Genomic DNA, 14,405 nt, shown 5'->3' with positions numbered 1-14,405 from the left:
TGCACCAGTACATTCTTATCTCACTGCCCAGTTACTGCCCTCTAGAAGATATATTAGCGTTGCTTACAGCACATGAGCAAAGTAGGTCAGGGAATTCTGATTGGCTTAGGAAATCACAGATATAAAGCGAAAATGGTAGATCAGTTCTAAAACTCTGTCTGTTCTTTTCGTTCCAGGCTTCTGAGAAGTCAGACATCCTGAATCCATTAATAACAGGAGTGTTTTTAGAGGTGAGTCCATTTGTTATTGGGAAATTATTCTTTTCCTGCATAGACTCCTATTATTTATCACTAGCAATAAGAGTATATATAAAATATATTTTTTGTACTTTTTTTGAGGTTTGAAACCAAATATTATTTATCCAACCATTACATAACTGTTGAAGTAACCAAGTTTAAATAATGACATGCTTCTATTTGCAGAATGGGGGACTATGGGGGAAAATATATATATTTTTTGTTTTCATGAAAACCCTATTATCTATTTCCTTTTTTAAAGGGTTAGCTTACTAAAAGTTTTATTTTAGTTACAGGTTGTCATCTGGTTGGCCAAGTTAGACAATAGCTTCCAATTTCCCTTTTTATATGCCAACAAGAAGATCTCCATTGCATAATACCCGCTGCATGAAAGGTTTTGTAGGACGGTAAGGGAACAGGGGGAGGAGAGTAATTAGACTCACCTAGAAAAGAAGAGTATATGACATGTAAGGAGGGGGGAGACTGCGTTAGGAAACTGACTTTTCTCAAGCAATCAGATTTGCTAGCAAAAGTTTAGAGACATTGCATTTTAATAAAAAATAATTAATGTAAAGAAAAAATGCTGCTAGTTAGCATTTCAAAAACTCGATTTTTCTGTGCTTTTGCTAGCAAATTTTTAATGTGGTGACAGGGTGATTTTTAAGTAGAGCAATAACTTTGCTCATTCAGTAAAGTAAAATATTCGCTTTAAAGCACAACAGTGAGACCTAATAGCTGGAGTTTGCATATTTTAGTCTTGTTGGTGCCATTACAGTTGCACTTGTCTTGAAGCGAAATGCTGAATTCTGTTTTAATCCCCAAACAGCTCATTTAAACTATTTAAATTATAATATTATTAGCGTTAGAGAAGTGTCTGTAAATCCCAGATCCAGAAAGTTTGTAAGCATCTGGTATGTATTCTAACTTGTTGCACCAAAACTGGTTTGTTTTTCATAAAAAAAAGTGCAACTAGCAAAGTATGATGCAGATGGCAAGCAATCAGATTCAATCAGCGTTATTCCTTGTTAGGGCTCATGCACACTGCAGCTGAAAAAAAAATGCTCCTTTTACAGGTATTTGAGCTTTTATTCCTCTTCCTTTATGTGTGCGTGTTTGAGCTTTTTAGTGCTTTTTTTTTTTTTTTTTTTTAGCTTTTTCTCGTGTTTTTGGGCACTTAGGAGTCTTTTCTGCTCAAAAGCTTCTCTCAAAAAGTTTGGTGGGGGTTTCTGCCTGTAAGAGCATATGTGTAACGTTCATGCGTTTTTGTTAGTGGATGGATTTACAGCTGCAGAATTATTACACTCAGTAGCCTTGTAGAGATTCTGTTGAACAAACATATCCAACTCTCAGGACTTCATCACAGTGCACAGCCTGTTATGCAATATACATATACTCAATCAGATGTTTAATGGAGGGATAGAATATATGAGAATGTATAGATGAGAGACAGGTTATTGTATGGTGAGCACTAAGAGTAGTATTAGGAGAGTTGCAGGTGATGGTAAAGCAGATAGGTTCTGATGTCAAGTATAGTGCAGATGGTAAGAGGACACAGATGGAGTATACTTAGACAGAGTAACCTAGTGCAAGGATAGTTGAAGGTAGTCCCAAGAGCTAACTGTCTATGCAGATGATAGTGAATAGATAGATACAGATAGTCCTGGTAATTGCAGTAGATGACAGTAGGAGATTGGTTAGTAAGGAATCCCCTGTGGGGTACTTATCACTTAGATAGGTTAGTAGTAACAGTGTCCTTTAGAGAGAGGTGATCCCGTAGCGAGATACGGATCAGCAGCGAGGTTCCGGCTTCAGTTCAGCAAAGGGAAATGTCAGCAGCTCCGACTTCACAGGAGAAGGTGCGGTGAACATGTGGTTTGAACGAGCAATGAGTGAGAGAAAGCCGGCGATTGAAATAGCCGCTCATAGCGGCGCTCAGCAATGATGTCATCCGGTCTTAAAGGTGTATGCGTCTCTTGGATAACAAGATGGGACGCAATTTAGTAAGAGAGAAATATGGAACAAGGGTACCAGAGGTACCAGAACATTACAGTACCCCCCCTTAAGGCCGGCTCCGGAAGGCCTCTAGAACTGGTTTTTCTGGATATTTCGAGTGGAAATTGCGAATCAGTCTAGGGGCATGTATATCGGAGGTATCCAGCCAGGTGTCATCTTGGGGCCCATAGTTCTTCCATCGTACAAGATACTGGAGTCTTCTTCTATGGAAACGGGAATCCAAAATCTCTTTTATCTCAAATTCTTCTCCACCTTCCACTTGTACAGGAGGTGGAGGTGAGATAGTAGGCCTTATTCCTTGGTTAGGAACATGGGGCTTCAGTAGCGACACATGGAAGATAGGATGTATCTTGAGGTCCGTTGGTAATGTGAGTTGTACTGCAGCTTTTCCAATAAGCTTCTCTATTGGGAAAGGTCCCAGAAATAGAGGTCCAAGTTTTTTACTAGGGATTTTTAATCTCAAATTTTTTGTAGAAAGCCAAACAAGATCCCCAATGGCATATTGGGGAGAGGGTTTCCTACGGAGGTCGTAGTACTTCTTTTGTTGGCTATGAGCATGGGATATGGTATTGTTGAGTAATCCCAGAGAATCCTTTATCTGGGCAAGATAATCAGATGCCACTGGATTACTTGATGGCAAGATACGTGGAGGAAGGAGTGTGGGATGAAACCCATAATTTAGGTAAAATGGACTTTGTTTAGTAGTGCTATGAGTCGCGTTGTTATAGGCGAATTCCGCTAGCGGGAGGAGATCTGCCCAATCGTCCTGTAGATACGAAGTATAGCAACGCAGATACTGTTCAATGCACTGGTTAACTCTCTCTGTCTGTCCGTTGGTCTGAGGGTGGTAGGGAGAAGTAAGTTTACGCTCTATTCGTAGTATCTGACATAGAGCTAGCCAAAACTTTGAGATGAATTGTGAACCACGGTCAGACAGCAGTGTTTTTGGAATACCATGTAACTTAAAGACATGTTTCACAAGCAATTCCGCTGTTTGTTTGGATGAAGGTAGTTTTCGGATAGGAGTGAAATGTGCCATCTTGGTCAGATGGTCCACTGACACCAAGATGGTGTTGAATCCTTTGGAAGGTGGTAGTTCCACTATGAAGTCTAAGGATACCACTTCCCACGGAACCTGGGGTATCGGTAAACTACAAAGTAACCCCGATGGTTTTGTGTTGTCAATTTTAGACCTTGCACAGATATCACAAGATGAAACGAACTTTTTTACGGTTGTCTTCATGTCTGGCCACCAAAACTGCCTAGTAAGTAGATTGAAAGTTTTAGTCATACCCATATGTCCTGCCATAGGTACATCATGCGACAATTCCAAGATCTTGGTTCGCATAGTAGGGGGTATGTATAATTTATCGTTGTAGTAGAGGAAGCCTTCTGGGTCAGTAGTTAGTTGTGGTGGAGGTGAGTCCAGTCCTATGCTGTGCAAAATCTCTTCCTTCAGGGAGCGAACGACACCGATAATACGTTCAAGTGGTATTATAGGAACTGAGGGAACCTCGGTACAATCTTTCTCGGCTAGTCGTGAAAGTGCATCCGCTTTTTTATTTTTGTCTGCGGGCGTGTAAGTCACTAAAAAATTAAATCTCAGAAAGAATAACGACCACCGTACCTGCCGGTGGGAAAGAGTTCTATTAGTCTGAAGGTATTGAAGGTTTTTGTGATCAGTATATATCAGGATTGGCAATTGAGTGCCCTCAAGTAGATGTCGCCAATTCTCTAACGCCAGTTTTATGGCTAGTAACTCCTTCTCACCTACTGGGTAGTTCACCTCGGGGCTGCTTAATGACTTTGAGAAGAAAGCAACTGGGTGAAGAGGTGAGGTGTTTGTTGGTCGTTGTGAGAGAACTGCTCCTACTGCCATATTTGACGCATCTACCTCCAAGATGTATTGAAGGGATGGGTCTGGATGGCATAGTATGGGGGCAGTAGTAAAGCTTGATTTCAGCAGACAGAATGCTCCATTTGCTTCTGTTGACCAATTAAATGGTTTCTTCGTGCTTGTGAGTTGTGTGAGAGGTTTCACAATCGCAGAGAAGTTCTTAATGAATTTCCTATAGTAGTTAGAGAATCCTAGGAACCTTTGTAATGCTTTGCGAGTGGTTGGCACAGGCCAATCCAGAATGCAGGATATTTTGCTCATGTCCATTTTGATTCCATTTTTAGATATAATATATCCTAGGAATAGTACTTCCTCTTTATGAAACAAACATTTTTTTGATTTAACATATAAGTTATGTGCAAGTAGCCTTGACAACACAAGTCTCACATGTTTTATGTGCTCAGGTAAGGAATGAGAATAGATAAGTATATCGTCCAAATATACTACAACACAAACATCAAGCAAGTCTCTGAATATCTCATTTATAAACCGTTGGAAGGCTGCGGGAGCATTACATAGCCCAAATGGCATTACAAGGTACTCAAACAGTCCGTATCTGGTTCTGAATGCCGTCTTCCATTCATCCCCTTTACGGATTTGAATTAAATTGTATGCCCCTTTTAGGTCCAATTTTGAAAAGAAAGAAGCTCCACGCACCTGTTCGATAAGTTCAGGAATAAGAGGTAAAGGATAACGATCCTTTATTGTAATGGCATTTAATTGTCTGAAATCAATGATAGGCCTAAGGCTAGAATCCTTATTGCGGACAAAGAAGAGTCCAGCAGCAGTGGAGGAAGTAGAAGGTCGGATGAATCCTTTTGCCAAGTTCTCATCCAGATACTCCTTAAGATGAGAGAGTTCATCCTGCGAGAGAGGATAAACATGTCCGAAAGGCAACTTGCTATTAGGGAGTAGATCGATACAACAATCATAGTCCCTATGGGGAGGTAGCATTTGAGCGTTTTTCTCAAGGAAAACCTCCGATTAAATCCTGATAACACTTGGGTATAATGTCATCCGGCACTACAGACAGGATCCTATCATATGTGGGGAGATTACACGTCGTTTCACAATAGTGAGAAGAGAAGGCTAGCGTTCTTGTTTTCCAATCGATGATTGGTTGATGTATGTGTAACCAGGGAAGTCCCAAAATGATTGGAAAATGTGGTGAAGTTAATACATCAAAGGTGGTGGTCTCCACATGAGACTCGTCAGCAGTTACAAGGAGTGCCTGTGTCTGACTGGTGATAGGACCAGAGGATAAAGGGGTACCGTTAATAAAACTAACAGAGACAGGTTTGGGTTTTGAAACAATAGGTATTTTATTAAGGGAGACAAAACAAATGTCAATGTAGTTTCCACAAGATCCTGTGTCGATCATAGCCTTGGTGGTGATCCTAGTTTGGTCCCACTGCAATGTTAAATGAACAAAAAGATAAGGATTAGAAAAGGAAGTTGTGAGTCCCCCTAGCAAGACATTTGAACACTCACCCTCTTTTCTGCGGACAAGGGGACAGCCGCTTATCAAATGATTCGGGGATGCGCAGTACATGCAAAGATGTTCGGTTTTCCTCCTGGCACGTTCAGAAAGGGTCAGAGGTGGGCGTATCATTCCTACTTCCATGGGAGTAGGGTCAGCAGGCAACATCCGAGAAGGACTGGAAAATGGTGAGCCCATCTTCTCAGCCTTTCTTTCTCGTAGTCGTCTGTCAATATTGATACTGGTCTGTATCAGTCCCTCCTAGAGTGCCAGGTAAATCCGCTCGGGCGAGCTCGTCTTTAACGGCCTCAGATAGGCCGAGTCTAAACTGCGTTCGCAAAGATGTGTCGTTCCACCCTAAATCAGGGGACCATCTTTTAAAATTTGCCACGAAATCTTCAACAGGTCTCCTTCCTTGTTTTAAGGCCCGTAATTGGGTATCAGCGGTACTCTGCTTATTGGGGTCTTCATATAAACTAGCGAGTTGGGCTAGAAATAAAGGGTAAGAATTAAGGAGTGGATCATCCTTTTCAAAGAGAGCGTCTGCCCAGGCCCGGGGTTCACCCGTTAAATAGGAGATGACGGTACAAACCTTAATTTGGTCAGTGGTGTAGGTTAGAGGTTTTAACAAAAAAAACAATCGACATGCGTTTTTAAATTCACGAAATTTGCTCCGATCACCAGAAAACACTAAAGGAGGGTTTATCTTAGGCTCACGGGGCTGAGCAGCAGAAAGCTGTGTGAGACGGCCAACCTGCTGTCTCAAGGTCTGATTTTCGTTTTGTACCTCTGTAAGCGCAAGGATCAATGCATCTACTTGCTGTTTTAATTGTAGTACATGAGTGGGTAATTCTGCTGAATCCATATTTTTTTTTAAAGGCTCGTTCAATCTGTAACGTTCATGCGTTTTTGTTAGTGGATGGATTTACAGCTGCAGAATTATTACACTCAGTAGCCTTGTAGAGATTCTGTTGAACAAACATATCCAACTCTCAGGACTTCATCACAGTGCACAGCCTGTTATGCAATATACATATACTCAATCAGATGTTTAATGGAGGGATAGAATATATGAGAATGTATAGATGAGAGACAGGCTATTGTATGGTGAGCACTAAGAGTAGTATTGGGAGAGTTGCAGGTGATGGTAAAGCAGGTTCTGATGTCAAGTATAGTGCAGATGGTAAAAGGACACAGATGGAGTATACTTAGACAGAGTAACCTAGTGCAAGGATAGTTGAAGGTAGTCCCAAGAGCTAACTGTCTATGCAGATGATAGTGAATAGATAGATACAGATAGTCCTGGTAATTGCAGTAGATGACAGTAGGAGATTGGTTAGTAAGGAATCCCCTGTGGGGTACTTATCACTTAGATAGGTTAGTAGTAACAGTGTCCTTTAGAGAGAGGTGATCCCGTAGCGAGATACGGATCAGCAGCGAGGTTCCGGCTTCAGTTCAGCAAAGGGAAATGTCAGCAGCTCCGACTTCACAGGAGAAGGTGCGGTGTACATGTGGTTTGAACGAGCAATGAGTGAGAGAAAGCCGGCGATTGAAATAGCCGCTCATAGCGGCGCTCAGCAATGATGTCATCCGGTCTTAAAGGTGTATGCGTCTCTTGGATAACAAGATGGGACGCAATTTAGTAAGAGAGAAATATGGAACAAGGGTACCAGAGGTACCAGAACATTACAATATGTCTGTAAACTCCTGAAATTCTGTACTATGTGATGGGGCTGTCTGAGACAGGAAGTGATGATAAATCTCCCCAAGGCTATAGAATTTTTTTTTTTTTATATAATATTTATTTTAGTTTCAAATATATATATATATATATATATATATATAAAACATACAAAAACTAAAGCCAGGTGATCGTGGGCTTCCACCCTTCAACATATTTGAAATACATATTATACAGTACACTTTGTAAATCACCTAGAGGGAAGTACGGTCAGGAAAAAAATGCAAAAATAACAACAATTAGGTAAGTAGACAAGAGGAGGAGAGGGGAAGAAAAGAAAGAAAGAAAAAAAAAAGGGGGTGTTATCTTTCACATTTCAGGTGGGTGCTTAGAGCCATATCTAAGCTAGTCAGTATAAGGGAGCTCTCCTCGGTCACGGGCATTCAGCCCCTGTAGACACAACTCCTACCCCAGCTGGGAGAGGAGTGGAGAGCTCACACATTTTGGACATAGTCCTAATTGGATTTACAGCTCATAAGACAAACAAGGCTCTAACAATATTAGACCACTTTGTGTTCTGGCTCTTATCACCTGATAAGGCCATGGTCATAGTGCTCACACCTGGTTCACAGCTAATTTGGTTCAGTAACTGAAAGATTCTCAACATTGAGATTTCGGTCTGCTTGTACCAAATGTTTAAAGAAGGTACTGAGGTCAAGCCTGACGTGTGATCTTCCCATTGTACCCAAGTGAAGTCTAAACTTTTTCGGGTATCCCTGCAAATGGCGAGCCACTCCTCTGCTTCCATACTCTCTCCCACCTTCCTGACCCACTCCGCTTCACTCGAGATATGTGAGTTTTTCCAGTGGATTGGTATAAGACGCTTGGCAGCACTAAGAAGGAGGGGTAGAGCACTACGTTTATAGTGAGAAAGAGGCATATATGGGGGATGTGGAGGAGAAAGTGTTTCGGAGAGTTGGGAAGGTCTATTTCAAGGCCATCCAATACATGTTTACGAACCATTATCCAAAAAGGTTGAACTAATGGGCAATCCCACCATATGTAAAGGAACGCTCCCTTATGTCCACATCCCCTCCAACACCGATCGTAGATCGAGGGACAGATTCTGGCAAGAGTCGTGGGTACACAATACCATCTAGATAGTAGCCTATAATCATTTTCCTGCGCTTTGGACTCCATTGAGCTAGAATGTGTCATGTGATCCAAATGCTGCAGTGGTTCTTAAGTGAACTTGCGCTGTAGATCACCCTCCCATTCTCTGATGAAATATGGTTTGGGGATAAGTTTGGCTGCATCTAATAGTTTGTATAGGGGCGAGATCATATGAGCCAGGGGATCGAGTTCCGCCCATAGGCGTTCAAACTCTGCGATTCATGATGTTTTGAAGCAATAAAATTTGCAAGCTAGCGGTGTCTACAGAAATCAGATGGTCTTTTCCAGTGATACCCATAGTTAAGAGAAAACATGGAATTTCCAGTCAAGTACATGTTGCAAAACTATTGCTTGGTAATATTGAAGAACGTTAGGTAAACCCAGACCTCCATTTCTCTTTGAAAATACAAAGCAAAAGAAGGGCGCACCAGCCTAGCGCATTATCCTCAGCAAGTTTATTTGGATAAAATTGTTTAAAATCAAATACTCACAAACAAACAAGAAGTTTCAGGCACATCAATTCCATACACCTGCCTCCTACCAGAGGATCAACGTCTTTACTGGAAGCAGAGGGCTGACGCGGACTCCGATGAGCTGGGAAGTTTTTTGGATAGCTCACCAATGGAATTAATAGTCGCGTGGGGCTTGCCAATTAAAATGTAACTACACTTGTGACTTGCAACAGCTTTTGGGTAATTGGCTGTGTAGCTACGCCCATTTGGGCGATATCTCCTCCCACATCCCCCAGGGGTCATGTGGAGGCCTGGCCCTACATACTATATTTAAACTATGGACTTGACCATGGCCTCCAGGCTCTGAGGAAGAGGCACAGCCTCGAAACGCGTCAGCCCTCTGCTTCCAGTAAAGACGTTGATCCTCTGGTAGGAGGCAGGTGTATGGAATTGATGTGCCTGAAACTTCTTGTTTGTTTGTGAGTATTTGATTTTAAACAATTTTATCCAAATAAACTTGCTGAGGATAATGCGCTAGGCTGGTGCGCCCTTCTTTTGCTTTGTATTTTCAGTGTCTGGTCGACCACCCTGGTCGTAAGGGGCAGCAAAGCCTAGCCATCATGGATGCCTAATACCAGTACGAGTTCCAGGATTGAAACAGCCTGAGGACCAGGTTCCGAGCGCAGGAAAGGGGGTGCTGTCCAGCACTTATCTTTTTTGCTCCATTTCTCTTTGACCGCTGTGGCAACGTCATAGCTAATTGTGGCTTCTTGCCTCTCCACACAAATCCAATAAAAAAAAGACTCCGGAGCTCTGTAAAGAGTGCCTAGGTAGGGAGACAGGTACCATCTGCAGGAAAAACAATATGTGGAGAAGAATTGACATCTTTAGGATGTTCGTACGACCAAACCATGTGAAAGTCGCCTTATCCCAATATTGTAGGTCTAGTCGAATCTTCTTAAGTAAAGGAATGTAACTGTGTGTGTACAGAGCATCTAGGCTCCCAGTGAGATGGATGCCTAGGTATCGCATGGAAAAGAATGCCCCAGTAAAAGGGAAAACTCCTATCAAAGCTTAGGACAGGGTCGGAGGTAAAGTAATGGGTAAGATTTCGGATTTGGCGTAGTTGATCTTAAAATTTGACACCCTAGTATAAGACGCCAGTTCCTCCATCAGGTTAGGCAACAAGACACTGGGGTCCACCACATGAAAAAGAACATCATCCATGTAAGCAAAGAGCTTATGTTCCACAGAGAGTAGGAGAACCCCTCTAATGCTCTGATTAGCGCATATCTTTCTGAGCAGAGATTTCAAGACCAGCGCAAACAAGAGGGACGAGAGTGGAGACCTCTGCCTCGTGCCATTCTGGATAGGGAACACAGAGGACAAGCAACCGTTTAGCCTAACCTGAGCAGTTGGGGATGTATACAACGTAGAAATCCAATGCAACCTATGAGGACCTAAACCTAGCTTCACCAGCGCCGTATTGAGAAACTCCCAGTAACTTTCCACAGATGCCGAGAATGCGTTCTCACAAAGGGAGCTGAGGATCGCTTGCACTGACCCAATGAATTAGCTGTAAAGCCTTGATGTAGTTATCCCCAGCCTCTCGACCTGCTATAAAGCCTGTCTGGTCAAGGTGGACCACCTCAAGGAGGAGGTATTTTAAGACGATTGGCAAGGATTTTAGCAAACAGGTTTAAATCGGTGTTCAATGATGACATCGGGCGGTAACTTTGGGGGAGAGTATGATCCTTTCCTTACTTTGGGAGGACAGTGATGTGAGCCAGTGACGTTACCTGAGGGAGGAACCCTTCGGTAGCTAAGGAGTTGAAGAAGGTGCACATAGGAGCCTAGAGCTGCGTAACATTTTTTGAATAATAAGTCTTCGTAAAGCCATCAGGTCATGGGCTCTTCCCTTAAGGTAGAGACTTCACTGTAGCCAACAGTTCCGGTATGGTGGGACTACCCATTAGTTCAACCTTTTTGGGTAATGGTTCGTAAACATGTATTGGATGGCCTTAAGATAGACCTTCCCAAGTCTCCAAAACACTTTCTCCTCCACATCCCCCATATGCATTTTTCTCACTATAAACGTAGTGCTCTACCCCAGTGGCTCAGGAAGGTGGGAGAGATTATGGTAGCAGAGGAGTGGCTCGCCACTTGCAGGGATACCCGAAAAAGATTTGACTCCACTTGGGAGTTTCCAAATCCGCCTGCCGCTCAGGGGGTAAGTTGAGGAAACCAGATGATGAGAGGTAGTCTTCAATGTTTGTTCGTTTCTGTACAATATCTGCGTGTGCAGCGTTGGAATCCAAATTATATAAAGCTGCATAGTAATCATGAAACAGTGGCGCAATTTTTTAATTATGTTCACCTAAAGAAGAATGGAGCTTGTGGACATATGCGGATGCCTGGTGTTTCCAGAAGGCCCTTACAAACATTTTTCCACATTTCTTACCGCACTCATAATACTTATGAGCTACATAGCATAAACGTTGGCTAATTCCAACCATTTAGAGAAGAGCGCTCGTAATTCAGTCAGTCAGGCGACGAAGTGCCTCTGGATCTGCCCTATGCTTGTGTTCTAGTTCTGCTTGTTGCAGCGCTCTGAGAACGTGCTGAAAGTCTGCCTGTCTCTTTCTTCACCCTGGATCCCCAAGCAATATGGGAGCCTCGTACCACAGCCTTTTATACCCTTCCTGACCTCCCCATTAGTGTTGTGAGTAAAATAGTGGGTCAAGGTCTCCTCTTCTCCCGAAACCACCCTAGGGTCGTCCAGGAGGTTTTTTCGTTGAGTCTCGACTAGGATTTTGCCGCCATATGAGGTAACGTTCGCAATAGGGTCACGGGAGGGAGCATGATCAGAGATAGTAATCTGATCAATGGTGGAGTCTGCTAGTAAGTCTAGGGTGCTTTGGTCTACAAATAGCAGATCTATTCTAGTGTATACTCCGTGAACACTGGAATAGTAGCTATAGTCTCTCTCTGAGGCATGTAAGGCCCTCCAGCAGTCGATCAAAGCATATCTCTGAAGGGACTTAGAAAAATGCTTCAGGAAAACATAGGAATGTGTTAAACGATTCGCCAAAGTGTCCACAGAAGGGTCAGGGCTGACATTAAAATCCCCTCCCAAGATTAGTCGTCCCTCTCGGAAGTTGGCCAATTTATTAAGCACTATATCAAAGAGAGCTGTTGTGAATTTGGGGCATACAAGGTTGCGGATGTATAAACCTGTCCCATGATAGTACCTTTCAAGAACACATAACATCCCTGGGGGTCAGTATAATGGGCTAAGGGCTGAAAGGGCAAACTCTTGTGGATGGCAATAGCCGTCTCCCGAGATTTCGGTGTTGGTGAGTTACTCAGGTACCATTGTGGGAAGAGATGATTGGGTAGTTTAGGAATAGGGGCATTTGTGAAATGTGTCTCCTGCAGAAAAAGCGCCTGTGCCCCTATGTGATTTAGCTCCAGCCATAGCTTGCTTGGTTTGTTGGGAGAGCATAAACCAGGAACATTATATGTCACTACCTTAACCGTTGCCATGGTGGGTCGGAGGCCAGTTGTCCATTTGAGACCAGCTGAGCTATTGAACGGGTGTGAGCAGATGTAGATCTGAATATAACATAACACAAAAACATTATGCAACAAAGAAGGCTAACGGAAGCAATAATGAGCCCCCGAAGGCCTATGGTCAGCGGCATGTCTGACCCCGGGAGCCCCCCGAAATGCGAGGAGCCACCTGGGTGAGACATGGTGCCCAAAACAGGGCTTAAACCCGTATCGAGTAATACTATGTAGGAAGCATGATTGAACATGAGCAACAAGGTGTATCCCAGTCCCCGCAGTATATAAAAGCTGAAATTACACTGGGGATCAGAAAAGTTAGTGAAAAATGGGGGAGAAGAACTCCCTTCCCCTGGCAGAAAAAAAATTAAAAGGGGGTAATCCAGTAGAAACCGTGGTAATCTTGCAGACTCGCAGTAGCGGTGATGATGAGGATGACTGCGTGTAAATTAGAAAAGGGGACACTAACGGTCACCCCCTTTTAGTCGGTAGGGCCACTGAATTGTCCTCACACTGAATCGAAGCCGGATAGGGTCAGGAGTAACCTCAGAACGAAAGTTCCTGGGGCCCAGGGAGCATCAGTTTTTACCATTCTGAGCCCTGGATGAGGTGTTTGATGAAGAGCGTTTGCGGCCCTGTGAGCGTCGTTTAGGCCGAGCAGGAAGCCAAGGGTTTGATGCTGATGGAAGTTGCATATCCGTATAATGGCACCAGTCCAGAAAGTCCACAGGATCTAGGCCCAGTTGAGAGAGAAAGTGGGGAACATTGTCTTTAGTGCGTATAGTTGCAGACTTGCCTTCTCTTTCAGCCTGAAGATTAAAGGGGAACCCCCGCAACAATATGTGATGCCTCCTCTCGCAGAGCTTCCAAGAGGGGATGAAGAGCTTTGCGTTGCATCAGGGTGCGGCGTGACAAGTCTTGGTAAAAGAAAAAAAACGGGCACCATCAAAATCAAAGAAAGGGCGCTTGTGCATGCGTTGCTTAATTTGCTCCTTTACCATAAACTTGTGTAACTTGCAGATAATGTCCCTGGGGTTTGCAACATCTTGTGAGGGGGGGGGTCTGAGAGCTCTGTTTGCTCTATCAATCTCCACTGTATTAGTAGGGGAGAGATCCAGAATCTCCCTGAAAATGCTGTCGTTGCCTCGGGTAACCCGCATATGCGGATATTGGAGCGGCGACTACGGTTCTTATAATCGTCAAGCTGGCATAGGAGGGCCTCGATCCTTTGGTCCTGAACAGAGCATTTGTCCCTAAGTTGGGATATGGCTGGAAGTGTGTCCTCAACTCTCTGTTCCAAGGTTTCCAATCTGGTGCCTTGTTGAGTGTATCTGCCTGTAGTTGTTCAATGTCCTGCTTAAAGGCCTTCTCTACTCTGCATACAAAGCTCTTTGGGTCATCCCTGGTGGAGAGAGCCCAAATATATTGCTTTAGGTCTCAGTTCCCCAGGTTTCCCAATCTGGTGCCTTGTTGAGTCGTATCTGCCTGTAGCTGTTCAATGTCCTGCTTAAAGGCCTTCTCTACTCTGCATACAAAGCGCTTTGGGTCATCCCTTGTGGAGAGAGCCCAAATATGTTGCTTTAGGTCTCAGTCCCCCAGGAGCTCTGAAATGTTCGAGCCCTGGCCTTGTGAGACTGAGGAGCCAGGGGAGGCTTGTGGGGCTGGATCGCTTACTAGTCTCGGCGATGTAATTGGGGAGGTTGAAGGCTGTAGTGAGGTTTGGGCCACAGGAGCTGTGTCACGTCCTCTGTCCCGGGTCGGGCGCCATCTTGGAGGCCTCGCAATGCTGCTGCCCTCCATCACTGAAAAAAGTGCTTATGGAGCCCTTGTTTGACTTTGCGAAGCCCTGTGGCTGTGAATGGGCTCTACGGTGTTAAGACATCCAAAAGGGGGCCCAGAAAAGCTG

The 14,405-nt window shown here is 43.8% G+C and overlaps 1 protein-coding gene across 1 annotated transcript in view; it reads left to right on the top strand.

The window, feature by feature from the left end:
• Nucleotides 1-14,405, top strand: part of FAM114A2 (family with sequence similarity 114 member A2) — a 77,997-nt gene that overhangs the window by 57,808 nt on the left and 5,784 nt on the right. Inside the window, exon 12 of the mRNA XM_082256633.1 lies at nucleotides 177-230. Coding sequence (XP_082112759.1) covers nucleotides 177-230 — 54 coding nt within the window. The remainder of the gene's footprint in view (nucleotides 1-176; nucleotides 231-14,405) is intronic.

This window comes from Pelophylax lessonae (assembly GCF_965119305.1).
Source record: "Pelophylax lessonae genome assembly, chromosome: 4".
Classification (NCBI taxonomy): domain Eukaryota; kingdom Metazoa; phylum Chordata; class Amphibia; order Anura; family Ranidae; genus Pelophylax; species Pelophylax lessonae.
The sequence above is the reverse complement of the archived record's forward strand: the minus strand, read 5'-3'. Positions and strand labels throughout refer to the sequence as shown.